General features: G+C 40.9%; 1 protein-coding gene across 3 annotated transcripts in view; it reads right to left on the bottom strand.

Moving 5' to 3' along the window:
- Positions 1 to 5632: 5632 nt before the first annotated feature.
- Positions 5633 to 17432, bottom strand: part of CAPSL (calcyphosine like) — a 34637-nt gene continuing 22837 nt past the window's right edge. For 2 of the 3 annotated variants that reach the window (XM_077896228.1, XM_077896229.1), the window contains exons 5-6: positions 13004 to 13107; positions 5633 to 6218 (exon numbers count right to left, since the gene is read on the bottom strand). In XM_077896228.1, coding sequence (XP_077752354.1) covers positions 13006 to 13107 — 102 coding nt within the window. In that variant the 3' untranslated portion in view covers positions 5633 to 6218; positions 13004 to 13005. The remainder of the gene's footprint in view (positions 6219 to 13003; positions 13108 to 17432) is intronic. The other variant, XM_077896230.1, reaches the window with a different exon arrangement.

The raw sequence follows: 17432 nt of genomic DNA, 5'->3' as shown, positions 1-17432 counted from the left end.
ACATTCTCTCTCTTTATCAAATAAATAAATAAATAAATCTTAAATTAAAATAAGAACAACTATAGAACAACCTTGGTGGAGGTCCCAGGAAAGACTTAAACTACACTTCCTGCCAGGCAGCTTCAATGGGGTATATGTTCCAATCTGAATGTCTGCTGGAGAAAATAAAGTAATATTTCTTATACATCTGACTGGTAGTCTGTGATATAAAAATATACATATACTCAATGAAAGAGAAATAGAATATTGAAAGAGGAAGCCAATCTTGTTGGAAGATCATGGAAAGCTTTGTAAAGGCTTTAACTTTTGAATTAGGCCTTGAAATAGGAGTCAGTATAGCAAATAATCACTTAGCTTGTTATGCTGTTTCAATCCCAACTGGATATACTGCAATTCAGTTCTGGCACTAACCACCCAGAGTTTGAAGGCTCCCAAACTTTTAGGGGAGAGTCCCCAACAAGAATGCTCTTACTTCAGATGTTTACTTCTTACTTCAGGGCCACTCACACTTCTGTGTTAGTCAGGGTTCTCCAGAGAAACAGATTCAATAGTATGTGTGAGCGTGTGTGCATGTGTGCATGCGTGTGTGTGTGTGTGTGTGTGTGTGAATTTCATTGTAAAGAATGCAAATCAGGAGGACTAGCCAGAAAAAGACACGTGTAGGGCAAATTCTGAGAAGAAATGCAGAGTGCTCTCTTCTCGTCTTCTGGAATCAAGGCATGTCACCCTCCTAGTGCATCGATATTTTCACCAACCAGGAAGTGCCACTGAGACTCAATGTTGAGAGTTTTTAATGAGGTTCAGTATGTGGCCATGCTTGAAATCATTGTCCATGAAACTGAACTCAATCTCCAGAACCCCTCCCCTTCTCAGAGATGGCCTGGCCCAAAGCTCCAATTGTCTCATCATGTGGTACAGCTTTCTGGTGAGCAGCCTCCCCCACTCCCAAGTCTAGCTGTTCACCCTGGGTCACCTTGTTAGTATCACCAGGACACTTTAATCATTCAGAAATTTCCAAGAATTTTAGAAGCTGTCCACCAGGAACCTGGTACAAAGACCAGATGAATTCTTTATTAGAACACACTTGTATACCAAAGCATGGAAAATATGAAGGATGTGATGGGAGAGACATTTGGGAATATATATGTCAGGACAAATTATGGAGGTCTTAAATGCCACACCATATGTCTGAACTCTTTTTCTTCAATATTTTATTTCTTTATTCATGAGAGACACAGAGAGAGGCAGAGACACAGGCAGAGAAAGAAGCAGGCTCCCTCTGGGGAGCCCGATGCCAGGCTCAATCCCAGGACCCCAGAATCACGACCTGAACCAAAGGCTCAACTACTGAGCCACCCAGGTATCCCTATGTCTGAACTCTTAAATGGGCTTGGGGAGTTACTGAATGTCTTTAAGAAATGAAGTTATGTAGGTGAACCTGAGGCTTAGGAAAAATCATCCTAGTATTAGCATGAAGCGTGGAGGAAAACGTATAAGACTATAGGCACAGACTTACCAGGAGATCATATCTGTATTTGAGGTAAGAGGAACTCAATGTATACAGTGGGGAAGGAGAGAAGGGACACACAAAAAATCAGCTGACTCTAGAAAGTGATGTGAAATAATGGCAAACCCTTGTACAGAGCTCATTTAGCACTAGCTAAGGTTCTAAGTGCTTTCTGTAACCCATTTAACCCTCACCCTATAGTATAGTTACTATTATCTCCATTTAACAGATGAAGAACTGAGGTGTGAGAGGTCAAGTCATTTTCCTAAGGTTATACAGTTAGTAAGCCATGCGGAGTCAGATTTTTTTTTATTGTAGTTCAATTTTCCAACATATGGTATAATGCCCAGTGCTCATCCCATCAAGTGCCCCCCTCAATGCCCATCACCCAGTTACCCCATCCCCCTGCCCGCCTCCCCTTCCACTACCCTTTGTTTGTTTCCCAGAGTTAGGAGTCTCTCATGTTTTGTCATCCTCTCTAATTTTTCCCACTCATTTTCCCTCCTTTCCCTTATAATCCCTTTCACTATTTCTTATATTCCCCATATGAGTGAAACCATATGATTGTCCTTCTCCAATTCACTTACTTTACTCAGCATAATACCTTCCAGTTCCATCCACATCACCAATATTCGACAAAGCAGAGTCAGATTTTAAACCAAGCAAGCTGGCTCTGGAATTTGTACTCTTAACCATTTCTTGGCAAGAGAGGGAAAAAGATCCTTGGATTTCTTGCTCATATAGCTGAAGACACAGAAGCATGCTCATTGTAAGTAGAACTTGGGGTGGGGTTAATGGAGGGCAGGGAAAGGAGTAACGAACTTTATTTTGGATCTGCTGATTTCAAGTGAACATGAGAAACATGTACAAATGTCTACTATCTGGTCTCTTGCAACCAAAGAAAGTAAGGTCTCCCTGCTTCCCATTTTTAGTGGCTGGCATTATATTTTAAAGCTAAGATCTTAATGATGTTCTGATTTTTAACTCTACTTGATTCTAAAATCTTTTCCTATAATTTCTATTTGTAATAATAGTCCACGTTGTCAGTACACAACACTTGCAAACTTGAAATCTTCCCATAATTTATTAAATTAGGATGATTAGTTATTCTGCTGAATTATTTTGAGATAATATTGTCCTCTTCTGATTTAATTTCTCCCACCAATATGAAACAAAAAAGTATTTGATGTCTGTGGTCACTTCACTGGAACTGTAGTAAGGTACACTCCAAATAACATGGAAATAAGATAGGCCTCAAAGCAATGCTATCTTTACTGTGAGATTTTTTACAAAATTAATTAGAATAGAGGTATATAAAAGGTACCCTACAGAGACAAACATCACCCTCAAATGGGTGAGGCCGGCTAGATCCTGAGTGATTTCATAGACATGTCTAATTAACATATCTAAAGCGAAAAGTGTCCCTTCTATGAGTCATCAACTATGAAGCACTGAGAAAGAGAGAGGTCAGAGAGGGAATCTCTGTTATTTCCCTCCAGGGACTCTTGTAAAAAGAATGTTATGGTCTCACTGGCAAGATGAATGCAATAAACCGTCAGCCTAATTTCATTAAATATTCTAATCTTCATGCCCTTTGTTCTTTTTTTTTTTTAAGATTTATTTATGTATTCAATAGAGACACAGACTGAGAGAGAGAGGCAGAGACATAGGCAGAGGGAGAAGCAGGCTCCTCACCAAGAGCCTGATGTGGGACTCAATTCCGGATCCCGGTATCATGACCTGAGCCAAAGGCAGGCACCCAACCGTTGAGCCACCCAGGCGTCCCTATGTCCTTTGTTCTTATTCCAGTGACCAAATAACTCTATAATTAAGTTTCCAATGAAAGATCTGCCTCTAGGGCAAAAATTTTCTCATTCACTAACATGAATAACTTGGTTCCGGTATGTGAGACAGGACATAGCTACAACTCCCCACAGAAAACTCCTGTGTGGACATAAATGAAAAACTCCTAGCTTCTATACCATAGAGGCAGATACAGGATGAGTTGCCTCAGTATTAGTGTAGCATGAATTTCAAGATCTGGAATAGGGCCATAAGGCCCAATTGACAAGACTGGCTAGGTGGGGAATCATTATCTGATATTGTTGAGAAGTTGTTTTCTTAGTTGCTAACATGGCTAAGGATAGAAAGACTTCAGCTCTATACTTCTCCAATCTGGCAAATATCTTACTTCACATGGGTTAACAAGACCACCAAGCATACCTCCTCAAGAAAATGGAAGTCAGGGGCACTGGCTCAGTGGGTTAATTGTCTTTGGCTCAGGTCATGATCCCAGAGTCCTGGGATCGAGGCCCACATCGGGCTGCCCGGGTCAGTGGGGTGTCTGCTTCTCCCTCTCCCTCTGCTCTATTCATGTTTTCTCTCACCGGCTTGCTTTCTCTCTCTCAAATAAATATTTTTTTTTAAAAAAGAAAGAAAATATAAGGCAATGAGAACTACTATTTTAAGTGGCAGAGATGGTTAGTGGTCCACTAAAATTTGTACCCTCCCCGTGTTAGATTAGGAAGATTTCCTAAGACTACACTTCCCAGCCTCCCTTGCACTTAGAGATAATCATGTGACCAGTCATCCTCAAACAAAATACAAGCAGAAATGTGTCTTCCTTCCAGGCCATAGTTTTTCAGAAAATTCTTCAGCCTTCTCTACACACTCTTCCCCAACAAGCACTGGATATCAGTGACTACAGAGCCCTGGAAAACAGCAGAACCACAAAATGTAGGAATCCTGTAACCCAGAATCACCACCTAGAGAAAGCTGTTCACTGACTATAAACAGCTGATACATAATACTATTTCATGAATGAAAAAATAAATATCTATTGTATGAGCTTTTGTAAATTTTAGAGTTTGTTTACAGCAAACATTGCCCTAACATGTGATTTGTTTGTCCTCTGCCCTGCTTATGGCACCTGAGAATAAACTGCTAAAAGCAACTGAACCAGGAGCTAATTGTCACTCTCTCCCATCCTCAAACACAGAGAAGGTTCTCTGATCTGACCTCAGCAAATGTGAGAATTGCATTCTCCATAGTAGATGGTATGCCAGTTGTAGCATCAGTTGCTATGAGCTTGCTCAACATAGGTCTGTCTTAAAAGAGGAACCTACTCTCAATGGGCTGACACAATCAGATCCTCGAGGCTGGAAGGCTACAGGACTCAGCCCTTGGCCGTGAGAAATGCTCCAATCAAAATGCCTCCATATAAGATGTCTCGGGAGTCCTATTTCTCTCCTACACGAGCCTGGGAAGCACATACATATTCTTGGTGCCTCCTTTGTATTTTCAGGACTTGATGGGCAAGGAGAGGATGGTTCAGCAACTAAACCTCACAAATTATGATGGCCAACTAGAGATGGCCAAAATCAAATTTTGGATAAACCAAAATCACTGGAAATATTCACGCTGGTATCTCTAACCCTTGCTACTGGCCGTGTTACCAGACCAGAGGCATCAGAGGGATCAACATCACAGGGAAGACCAGAGATCACAGATCAAGACCAGAGGCATCAACATCACAGGGAAGCTTGTTAGAAAGGCTAAATCCACTCCTGAATTCTGAATCAGAATTAGCATTTTAACAAGATCTTTCAGTGATTTGGGGGCTCATCAAAGTTTGAGAAGCCCAGCTCAGTCTTTCATCTCCTCTCCCACCTCATTTCTTCATCTTTTCCAAGATAAACGTCTGTGGTTTTATGTGTAGTCGGCTCCCGGCCATTTTTGTTTCCTGTGAAGCAGATATTATTAAATGGTCAGGAAACCTGGTATTACCTTCCTTGTGGAGGAGCCTAAAAGTGGGTTCCAAAGGCAAATTCTCAAAACAGTTTCAAAGTCTTCCTCATCAATATACCCTAAAGTTCCAAAAAACCTCCAAGAATTCTCATGGGCACTTCGATTTCCCTGCACACTGCTTTTCGTCCTAATAGGTTGATCCAGGAAGTGAACTCACTCCATAAAAGCCCAGCCTTCCACCAAGGAGGCCAACTGGACTCACTTTGCTTTCATCACCAAAATCACTCATGTCCCCTGTTCATGCATGTGTGGGCATTTGCTGACTTTATATCTGTAGATTAAAGTATGAAGATGGGGGTGGGGGGGAAGGCCATTAGATTTCAGAATAAAATAAATTTTATTTGTATTCGCCAAGAAACACATTAAAATAAGTAAGCTCGGAAACATTACACAATCAGATGATCCCCCAATCTTTTCATCATCACCTCCTGCTAAAGACTCCAAAGACAGAATAAGTAAAGGTGTGGGGAAACACCTACATTTACCCCTGTGAGAGAAACGACTATAACAAGGGGTACATTATTTCACCTAAGAACGACTTTCCAATCTCACTTCATGGCTTCCTTTCTTCCTTCAGTTCTTCCTTTCTTTCTGATTTAAAAATATATCCTCAGGCATTTAAGCAAATGAATATGTCCCAGGCCATTAAGTAAGGTGACTGAAGATCTATTGCTTTTAAAACCCTAGATCTTTCAGAAACTTTAGTTTACACCTTGTCAAAAATCTATAGCACTGGACTTCTTTCAAAGTCATTCCACTCTCTGAGAGTCTCCGATTTCCAAAAGAATTAATAGACAGAAATTCATAATCTCCAGGATTTTGTCATCATTAAAATGAAATAGGCATCGGTGTCAATAGAAGCACTAACACCAGCATAATAGTTCAAAAATTCTTCTTTTGAAACCTGAGGGGGATAAAAGGCAAGGGGAAAAAAAAGGAGATGGTGTCAAAATATGTGAGACATAATAGAGCATTTTACCTTCTCCCTGAAATATTTTCTATGCAGTCTGATTTGCCACAAGCAGTCAAGCAGTCAGGTAACTGGGGACCAGGGAAGCTGGCTCACCTTTCTCCTCTGAGGTGGGGTGTCTGCAAGGTCTGCCAAAGACCCACCTGCCTACTGGCTATCATTTTTTGCATTAAGATAAAAATTTTTAGAACTGTGCTATCCAATACAGTAGCCACTAGTCACATATGGCTTTTTAAATTTAAATTTGTTAAAATTAAACATAATGAAAAATTGAATTTCTCAGTTGCACTAACATATTTCAGTTGCTCCATAGCCATCTGTGGCTAGTGGCTGACATCTTGGAGAGCACAGATGTAGAGCATTTCCACCATTCCAGGAGGTTCTATGGGACAGTGCTACTCTAGAGCATACTTCATGTGATCATACTTGTGATTATCACTAATTCTTTACAATAGAGAAATTTATAGCATGCATGCACAGATACAAAGCTCTTTAAGGAAAGAAAGTTTAGACCAATCACATAAATAAGGATAGAACTAGAGGATGGGGCATTTCCCAGGATTCTTGGGCACCCCAGAATCCACAATGCCTGGGATTCAATAGCAAGATGGAAGGCACTAGCCATATGGGAGGTGCTAAAAGACAAACTTCTCAATTTGGTCAGGATATGTGTTAGTATTTCATAATTGGCCCTGTGCATCCTATAATGGGCAACGAAATTAAAAGAGCAGAAATCAGCCCCTAAGTTCCATTTCTCTCTCCTTCCTCTTAACCTCCCCCAATCCTTAATACCAGCCACACAGAGTTGTCCTATTCCCCACAGTCCTAGGGGTACCACTCAGAGGCTGGGTATTGTGGGAACTTGCTTGGCCTGCTAGATGAGAGTGATCCAACCCTGCAGGAAAAGGAATATTAACATCAAATTTTCAAACTCTCATTCTTGGCTGTCACAATAATTTTAGGGGGGTAAGTTACATTTTGTCCTCTTAAAAGCATGAGCAAGTACAATTTGAGCAGGGCCTTCTCATTTTCAAAGAAGAAATTTCATCACCTGCAAATGAAATGTCACCCAAGTAACATTTTTAAATGATCCAAAAGCACCATCTAGGAAGTAAACTTTTAAAGAAGCATGATATCTAATATCTAATATCTAATATGTTAGCTATTAAGAAGAAAAATGTTTTGGAAAGACTTTAAAACAGAAACAAAAGCTAGATGAACTCTTTTAGTATAAGAGTTGTTAATGTGTCAAGCCTTCAATTGGAGAAATGTTACTAAATCAGAATCATGTTAATGGCAAGGCACAGTATGATGCAGTGATAAAAAGACAAAGTTGGCATTAGATATTAAACGGTTTCTAACATTGTAGCTCAAAAATTTATCAGTTTCTGGTCCCTTGAAGTCATATCCTAACTATGGCCATTATGACAAATTTTTGCTCGAAAGCACTTACCACTATAAGCATGTACAGCTTATTAACCAAATATTTTAAGATTAATATCATAAATGTCATAGAAATTCTGATTTATAAAACATTGCTTTTCAACTTCAATTTCTACTAAGGATACTATCAGGATAGGCTTTACTTAGAGGAACTCCTCACTATCTAGAAAATAGTTTGTGTCACGTTAGGTAAATAAAGTATTGCCGCCGAGCAACTGGCCTAGGACTGTTTTCAGATATGTGGGAACTTTTTATGACTACCATAGTAATGACATTTATGTGTAAATAGATATTTCCAAGTATCTGTAAAACATATATGAACATAAGCAGGCACAGCTCTTATAATCTTTCTATACAGACTTGCTTAACAATGATTCTTTTTAGTACAGATGAAACAGAAATAAATTTTCACTCAAACCCTATCTGAGTGAGCTCAATTAGTGGAGCTGAAATTATTGGTAATTTACTGTATCTACTGTGCAGCTTCAAAGATAATATTAAAAAAAGATAATCTTAAATAAATGGATGTTGAATGATATTGCTAAATGAGATTTTAGGCCTAATGAAATCTGTGGAACAGAGTTTATTCTGCAGTCCCCTTGGAAACAAAAAAAAAGAATGATCTGGGTTTCATAAGGCAATGCCTGACATTTGGTAATGCCTTGCATCTGCGCTGCACTTTATAGCATCAAGGTGGAAGCACTCTGAGGCTCACTATCACCCCGGCAAGAACAAGCCACTCTGCCATCTGTCATTTTCCCTCAATTACAGGTTCCTTTTTCTGTTCTAAGGCTCTCTGAGAGCACTGACTGGCATCAGTTCTGCATGTGCCCTGAGTGTTTCTAGGAGACCAGCAACTCAAACCTTTCAAGTTTAAGATCAAGATGTTCCCAGAATCAATACCAGTGTCTGAGGGCCAAGTGTTAAGGTTTATAAAGAAAAAGTTACTCAAGTCTTTCATGACAGGATTACAAACTACATACTCAGATCTTGCCTCAAAATTTCGGGTGCTTGAGCTCTGAGTCACAGGGTTGTGACTTAAATTTTTTATGGGTTCTTATGCAGAACAAAACTGGAGGTGAATGACAGTTAAATGGGCAGCATAATGGGTCCAACCCATGCACATCTGAGCTGTGCGCCACTTGTGCCCATGTTGGGAGGAGAGTGGGAACAGGAAACCCATGGTGCTCACAAGAACTTTGGTGAAGCAGAAATTGCATCAACCATGTTCAATGGCTGTTAGAATTTGTATCATACTCCAGAGAAATCATAAACGAATAAATTCCATTTGTGAAGAGTAAGAAGAATCTAGAACAAAAGAAAGTAGGCCAGTACATTTTGAGATTTTCTTTCCCTGATACAATATACCTTTCTGGTAGTTGCAAGGTCCATTATCAAAACCTCAGCTACTGGTCGGTGGTTCATATTCTCGGTGAGTTTCACTCCTAAAGAGCACCTTCCACTCTATTCTGCTGAGGGAAGATACTGGCTTTGGCGAAGCAGGTGTGAAAATAAAACAAGAAGGTCATGCTATTCTCAGAGAGGAAGAGCTGCTTCACCACAAGCTTCTCACCGCACCAACTGAGGTGGCAAGAGAACTCTTCTCACACAGCAGTGTTCTCAGAACCCCCATCAATCATTTGTTTATGTTTCTTTCAACAGATTTCACCCGTCATCTGTTTTATAAGACATAATTTTAGGGGATTCATTTAGTGAGGTTTTTTTATGATGTGGAAAGAACTAGCTATCTCTATCAAGGTTACGGAGTTTCCACATCAGCGACTTGGAGGAGTAGAACCACTCTTAGAAACACTGGCTTTCCAAAGGATCGGTTACATGAAGATAACATTCTATGACCATCTATCAGATCCTCGGCACCTTTGTTTTCCCCTGAATCATAAGCATTTCTAAAATTTGCAACTTTGCTGCTTCTTTCAACACACTCTTAATTTACAAGTACAGCCTATAATTTCCAGGAAAGCGAGTTTGTTGACTGATCTGAGAAATTTGAATTAGTGGGGTTTTTCATTCTCTGCCCCAGAGAGTTGTTCATAAATCCAGAAAGGTATACCACTCGGAGGGTGTTAGCAGAATTTCATGAAGAAGGAGCAGAAGGACGCCCACATACCAGCCAAGAATACGTATTTGGTTAATATCATCTCTCCACTTGATTAAACATCAGCAGAACAAATTGCATCTGTCAGTTGCCTACAGAGGGTTGAATCATTACCTACTTGTACGCTCATGGCTCAGTAAGGCAGTCCACACTGGCCAAGAGAAGGGAACGGCTGACACAATGATCTGCCTCCAAGAATAGAGGGGTATTTTCCTGGCAGTGCCTTGATAGATTGTCTACGTTCATTAAATTTACCACATGGTTCTGCAACACGTTGCCAAAGAAAGGGCCCTAACTATCCTGGCTTCAGTGCCGAGGCTTCCCCTCCTCTCCAATCTCTTAACAGTTGGGCTGTTAGTTGGGTTTCAAAACCAGTGGTTTTATTTACATTTATCCTTGCCCCTTCCTTGTGTCCCCACAGCCTAGAGTAGAGCAGGACACACAGCAGTGACTCAATAAATATTTAGTGAAGGGATATATTTAACCTAAAACTGTAATGTGACAAAGCTAATCTGTAGCTTACCTGGTGGGTACCCAGCTCTGCCTCAAGAAGCTGCTATGAGGGTATGAAGCACTACTCCATGCTGCCACCAAACCACAAAAAGCCATGCAGCATCCTCCAGAGTGCCATTTGGGTCTGGGAAAAACTCCTATCGAGGTTTGAATGTCTATGAAAATCAGCCGTACAGACTCAGGCTACAACACCAATGCTTCTTAGATTACTCACTTGCACTCTGAATGGAATTCAGGCAGGATGGGAACCAGTCCTTGAAGAAGCTGGTTAGGGGCAGACCTCTGTTCTTGCCTACGTTTGCCTTTCGGGGGAGTTAGAACCCAGATTCAGTACCGATATTGGTGGCTTACTCTGGCCAATCCTGATTCTCAGAATTTTTACGTACACTGTTTCTGTTTCATGAAAAGCTGCCAAGCTCATCCTCTTCTCTTCGGCTTGTCTGTTTACTTCCTATCTGGGGTCCAGGTAGGAATCCTAAGGATTGAGGATATTTTATTGTGTTTTATCTCCTGACCTTAGTATTTACCTTTTAATTGCAAATGGAGTAATATTTAAATTGAGTAAGTTAAATAAACAGAAAATACATCCAGAAAAGTGTTGTTAGTGGATGATTTTTCTTAAATGACTTTATTTCTCTAATGAGTGAGTCCTGACTAGGTCAGAAATCACAGATAAGACTCAGAATAGGAGTGGAGCACTCCCCGCTGGGGCTGGGGGGTAGACCTTGGTGGAATCCTTGCTTGTGGGCCCAGAACCTGACCTGATGGAAGAGAGACAACCAAATGTGGCCAAATACACTCTAAGGTATAGGTTATCTGAAATCTGATAGCTGTGCCCCAATTAGACAGGAAGCAAAAGTACGATTGGGGAAGACGAAGCTGATAGCTACAACCTAGTCCTTGTTCAGAATCACATGCTAACACTATGGCCCCAGTTAAGCAGAGGCATGAGTCATTCCCAAAATCAAAGACACAGATCTATCTAGAGCAGTGAGCTTGAAATCATGTCAGAAAACTAGAACCTCTCCTTTGCCATAATCTGCAAAGGTGTAGATTACAGAAAACATGGATATTTTCCCTATACATTCCATCATAATCATTTCTGGATTTCTACCTCATTTCTATATATTTCTTCATAACACTTGGCATCTTTTGGCCTGCTCATCTTTATATATGCCTAGATAATAAAGTCATGGGAAAACCATACGTGTGCAATTAGTTTCTGAAAAGCTAGATTCCCATAATTTGGGGTTGCTCCCATCCTCAAGAAAAAGGTCACTTGTCCAGCCTGTTATCAGAATAAGTGGGAGATTAGCTTCTTGACGACAAACAAGCTGCTACAATTCTCATCTGGAAACACCTGCTTTAACAAATTGTAAATCAATGTGTATCTTGATCTCCACTTCCAAGTCTGTGAGATAAAAAGTAAACAAGTGTTTTGGTACAAAATACGGCAAGTGAGTTTGACCATAAACCCAGAGCCACTTCTATACATGGGATTTTAAAGTGGACTATTATCCCAATCCATGTCTCCAAATGAGGGGATGACTGCAGCTAGGGACAGAGGTGGCAAAAAGGACTGTCCTTGAGGAACAAAGCAGGTGGTCATTACCTCCAGCAGCATAGCCAAGAGGCTGGTCCCTGTGCTTTGACCTCTGGCCCCAGACACAGAACACACAGAGGGGCAGTGGTGGTTTCAATATCTATTTGCTAGTAGCTGTGGCTGCCTTTGCTTGGAAGCCATTCCTGGGGATTCTCACATTGACAATATGAAGCTAAAGCTTAGAACTGGAAGGAGAATGCTCTGGGCCATGAAGTATAAGATGGAAAACCCTCTTTGGAGTAGGCCTGCGATCCTTGTCTATGTCATACCTCACGCCCTTGTACTGGTGGGAATATCAACATTATTGGCTCATGGCAGGGAGCGGGGAGATGAACATTCCACCGGACAAAGGTTTGTTGATACGGTCTGCTCACTCACCCACATAAAATCTGAGAGCACAGCCCAGCCTCAAACTTTAACCACTAGGATGGTCCTAGCTCTACTGCTCAAGGAAATAGCCTCCTCTCTCACAGAAACTTTAGATGACCCAAAAATGTCATTCTAAATCTATTCGCCAAACTGAGGCTTCCCTAAACCACTGGCAGAGAAACTCAAGACTCAGGTATAAAAATTGAGGCTAATGTGTGGTTCTCTTCTGGTCCCCAATTTGGAACTGATGCACTTAACGATTTACAGTCCGTTATAAAAACAGGTGAATTCTCTTACCTAGAAATGGGCCATCTAAAAGGAAGTGAAGATGCACCCTGTGGGTACATTGGTAGATATTGTAATTAAATATTCAAACTTTTATTAATGGGCACCCATGTTTATTGGACATGTGTATGTACCCTAGAGCCTGGCTTTAGGATCTTTTTGAATCTTATTTTAATTTAATTCCTCTATCAGAGCTAAGGAAAAAGCTTCACAGAAGTGAAGTCACAGTTAACTGCATAGTGTCATTTCTGCCCTAGAAAATGCAGCATGTGTCGACATAAAAGACACACTGGGATGAACATTAAATCAAATGTGATCCCGGTTTGGGGCTGATGTTTAATCATTTGGAGCCACGTAGCTGTACCCAAGGCCCTGGTTCCCGGGTCCTACATTTAGAGCTTCCAGGCAGTTCTCATCATGACAATGAAATACACATCCGTGTCAATGGACGCGCTCACTCCTGCATAGTAGTTCATAAACTCCTCGGGGGTCACCTGCAGTGAAAAAGTCAGAAACAAAAACAAAACTTTGCTTCCCAGCATTTCAGCAGAGGCCCATCTCCAGTACCTGTAAATGGGAGGGAAACTTTGGTCAAGGCTTTTTAGTGACACAGATCAAGAATAAGATCTCAGACAAGAGGAAACAATCACACTGAGGATGACCGTGAGGGGTAGCAGGAGGGGAACATGGGTAGAAAGTCTCGAAAATTTCCAGACCAACCTAAATGGAAAGTGAGATATAGGTTCTCGCCTTTCTCTACAGCAGGAGCCCATATTCTGTTCGGAAATGTGAGACTGAAACTCAGAATAAGAAACAAGTTTCTTTGGTGGTAGTTAGTACGGGCTTTCTGTGACATGTCAGATATAGCGCCACAGGTCCTAGAGTCCCGGCAAGCAACGTTTCAGGAAGTGGAATTCTGTCCTGTGGATAAAGAAACAGATTTCTAGTTAAATATTCTTTGGCTTCATTCTTTTCAAAGATAGAACTTACTTCAAGGCAAAAAGTGAGAAGGAAAAAAAAGGCACCCCCCCTTCTCCATGTCTCCCCACACCACCCTGGGTCCTCTCTCCATCCTGTAACTGTCTTTTGGAATATCAATTTGTGTTTATCTAGGCTAGAATTTTATATGACTTTCCTTCTAGAAAGAAGAAACAGCAGTTCTCAATCTTATTTTTTTAAGACTTTATTTATCTATTTGAGAGCAAGAGAGAGAGAGAGAGAGAGAGAGAGCATGAACTGGGGGAGGGGCAGAAGGAGAAGGGGAGACAGACTCCCCGCTGAGCTGGTTGCTGATGCAGGGCTCCATCTCAGGACCTGGAGATCATGACCTGAGCTGAAGGCAGACCCTTAACCCAACTGAGCTACCCAGGCGCCCCTCAATCTAATTTTTTAAGAGGTATAGGCAATATGTACACTGCATTTCAACCATACTGGCTGACATACTTAAGTGACTCAGGGAAAGAACAGCCTTCCTGTTTGACTGAGCTCTGTGACCAATCAATTTAACTGAAAGTACAGCCCGGCTTACATGGGAGGACACAGATGCAAATAATGATGGCTGTTTAGGAAATTTATTGTTCTCTAGTGAGCCTTCAATCTTAAGCGTCACAAGGGATTAAAAACATCACAAAAAGTGAAACTCATCAATAATTCAAAACCCCTCTCCCACGGAGTGCCTACCTACATCTTCTAAGAATCACACAAGCTGAGTGACCCATTTGCCTTTTGTGCTGCAATTTTAAGTGAACAGAGAAAAAAAGTCACAGGATCCCTATTTCTCTCCCTTACCTACTCCCCACACAACCCCAAAATAGTAAAATGCAGAGGGAAGAAAGTCATTGGACAGAACTAAGAGGTAAGTTGGGCTTTCCAGGGGTCTAGAAGTAGAAAGAAATATGTGCATAGTTTTTATTAAAATTAAAATACCACTAATGTTCTCCTTTCTTCAATTTCTTTACTCACGTCCTCCATTGCATTCCCCTGTTATCCAGCATTCAACCTCATCTGGAAGCCAGGTTACATAAAACCAGACTTTAGAGCTAATATGTTTGATCATTTCAGAAAAGGCCATCAGTTATTATTGGATGAGGTGTCTGCTTATTTCCCGAGACTCAACTTACACTGAGAATTGCCTGAATCACAAACCCTATGATTTCCCCACACTTGCCCTCATCATAGTAAATTACTTTTCAGTAATAATAACTATGACTACTTAATTATTTTGTTGGACATTTAGTAAAAAGTGAGAAAGTGCACACCCCTGCTCTTGGTCAGCCTCTAGACTGTGCTACTCCTAGTTAATAGAATATTTGTTATATAATGGAGAAGGTTGTAGGTGGAAGCAATGGAAATATTTGAGTCATGATACAGAGTACAGCACCTTTTACTCTGTTTAAGATTGATTTTTTAAAAAATCATAAAATAAGTTTGAGATCATTTATATACACTCGGTAGCATATTTAAAATAATTTTAATTATTAAAAACATCTACATGAGATAGATAAGACAACAAGACCCATATTCTCTCAAAGGCTAATCTACTTCTGAGAGATTTTTAAAATATATTTGTGGTTGTAAGATAACATATATAAATGAAAATTTTCAAATCTATATATTAAATAAAAAGTGAAAGTCTCACTCAACTAGGGTGGAGTTTAGGGATAGAAAGGCAGGAGGCTGGGTGGCTCAGTAGGTTATGTGCCCAACTCTTGGTTTTGGCTCAGGTCTGATCAGCAAGGAGTCTGCTTGAGATTTTCTCTCTCTCTGCCTGTGCCCCTTCCCATGCTCATGCTTTCTCTCTCTCTCTCTCTCTCTCCCCCTCCCTCTCAAATAGATAAATCTTAAAAAAAAAAAAAAAAAGAACTTGAATGAGGAAGGTTCACTTCACACATTATTTGGTTGCTTTCATACCTCCATCCACATGACTTCTGGTGCACAGGCTGCTCTGAGAGCAGGATGTGGGGATTATTAGGATGGGATCCGTTACATCCAAATCCATGGCTGCTGTAAACCCCAGGAGCCTTTATGACTACTTGAGAGCTTAGCCTACATTATTAAAAGTCCACAAATTTAAGCACCATCCTTAGCTGGGGAGTATGATGAATTTCTTGCCTTTTTCTGAATTCTGTCCTACTTGGATATCCACTATATATTTTTAACCATAAATGAGTGCACTGGCTTCAAACATAGCTATGCTTCACTATAAGAAATCTTAATGTATAAGACAACTCAATTTGGAAAAGATAAATTAAGAACTAATTGTTCTCTTCATAAAAAAATTTGCCGTGGAGTTTGTTTACATCAACAGTTACCTTGTGCATTTAAAATATGATTCAGTGTGCAAAAGTCTGAATCACACATCATTTTTCAGAAACATTTTCATGATGTCCCTTAACACAATACCCTGTAGATAAGTACTCAATAAATGATCCAGATCCATAATTATGTCACATGAGATTCTTGTGCATGATATTATACGTATCATATGTAGTGATTAAAAATAGGCACTTCTGAATCTTTCAGGGACAAGGATCTCAAATATGAATGTGAATAAGAATTATCTAGGGCACTTTTACTAAAACTGCAAATCCTCCATCTCCACCCACAAATAGATTCTGAAGTTCTTCAGTACAGCCAGCAGTACATACTCCAGATAATGAGCAGGAACAGTCAGCTGGGTATTCGCACAGGGTCTGTGATACTCCGGTAGTATCAAACACTATAACTGCTAAAAACCCTAAGGATCTTTATGAGCATTTGAGAACTTAAGGTGGCTTGTTAAAATAAATGTTGAAAGGGACAGCGGTGGGAACTTTAAATCAGCTGAATCATAACAACCGGCCACTTTGGCTTGGGTTAGAGCAAAGGGCAGCTGAGGTTTCCCCTGGCAACGAGGAGAAGGAACCACCTGCAGAGAGAAGGCAAGCACACCCAGGGATCTCATGTGGAGGTGGGCTAATTTGGGGAAATGGCAGTTGACTATTTTTCCACTGCCATTGCAGAGATCAAAAGCCAGCAATGTTGGAAGAAAACATATGGTTCGATTCTGTTATTTCTGTCCCTAAGCATTAGGCTGCCCTACAGAATTGAGGTACCGCCCACCTCCCTTTCTTTTCATCCACTTCTAATCTCTTCACTAAAATGAAGGGTATTTCTCTGTCCCCAGTGGGAAAATGTCAGCAGGAAGGAAAAAAAGGTCACCTTCCTAGTCCCCTGACCCTGTGCTAATAAGACTTAGCATGAAGTTTCATCGAAAAAGTTGGGGGAAACTCCCTTCAGAAGGGGAAGCCTTGTTTCCTGTTCCTATCATTGCCATCTTCTCTTCCTGCTCACTACTCCTTCCTGTGTGAGGCAGGGGTTGGGAGGAACCCTCCCCAGAGTTCGGCTGCTCTGTCAGCCGAGAAGAATGCTCCCTACCCCATCATCAGAGCTTCCAAAGACACCTACCAGCAGAACTGGGGCTGAATTCAAATGTCCACTTATGGCTGTTGATAAGAGACAGAAGGGGTGCCTGGGTGGCTCAGTCACTTGGGCTCTGCCTTCGACTCAGGTCATGATCCCAGGGTCCTGGGATCAAGTCCCTCATCAGGCTCCCCCCTCAGTGGGGAACCTACTTCTCCCTCTCCCTCTCCCCACCTGCTCCCCCACTCATGCTTGTGCTCTCTTGTGCTCTCTGTCTCGCCCTCTCTAAAATAAATAAATAAAATCTTAAAAAAAAAAAAAGAAAAAAGAAAAAGACAAATGGCACTGTCATCTTAGCTTGGACACAGTTGCAGAGGTATAATTCCTCACCTTACCAAGGTATGGGTTTGTAACTTGA

The sequence above is a fragment of the Canis aureus genome, chromosome 4 (assembly GCF_053574225.1).
Source record: "Canis aureus isolate CA01 chromosome 4, VMU_Caureus_v.1.0, whole genome shotgun sequence".
Taxonomy (NCBI): domain Eukaryota; kingdom Metazoa; phylum Chordata; class Mammalia; order Carnivora; family Canidae; genus Canis; species Canis aureus.
This window is presented reverse-complemented; position numbering and strand designations above follow the sequence as displayed.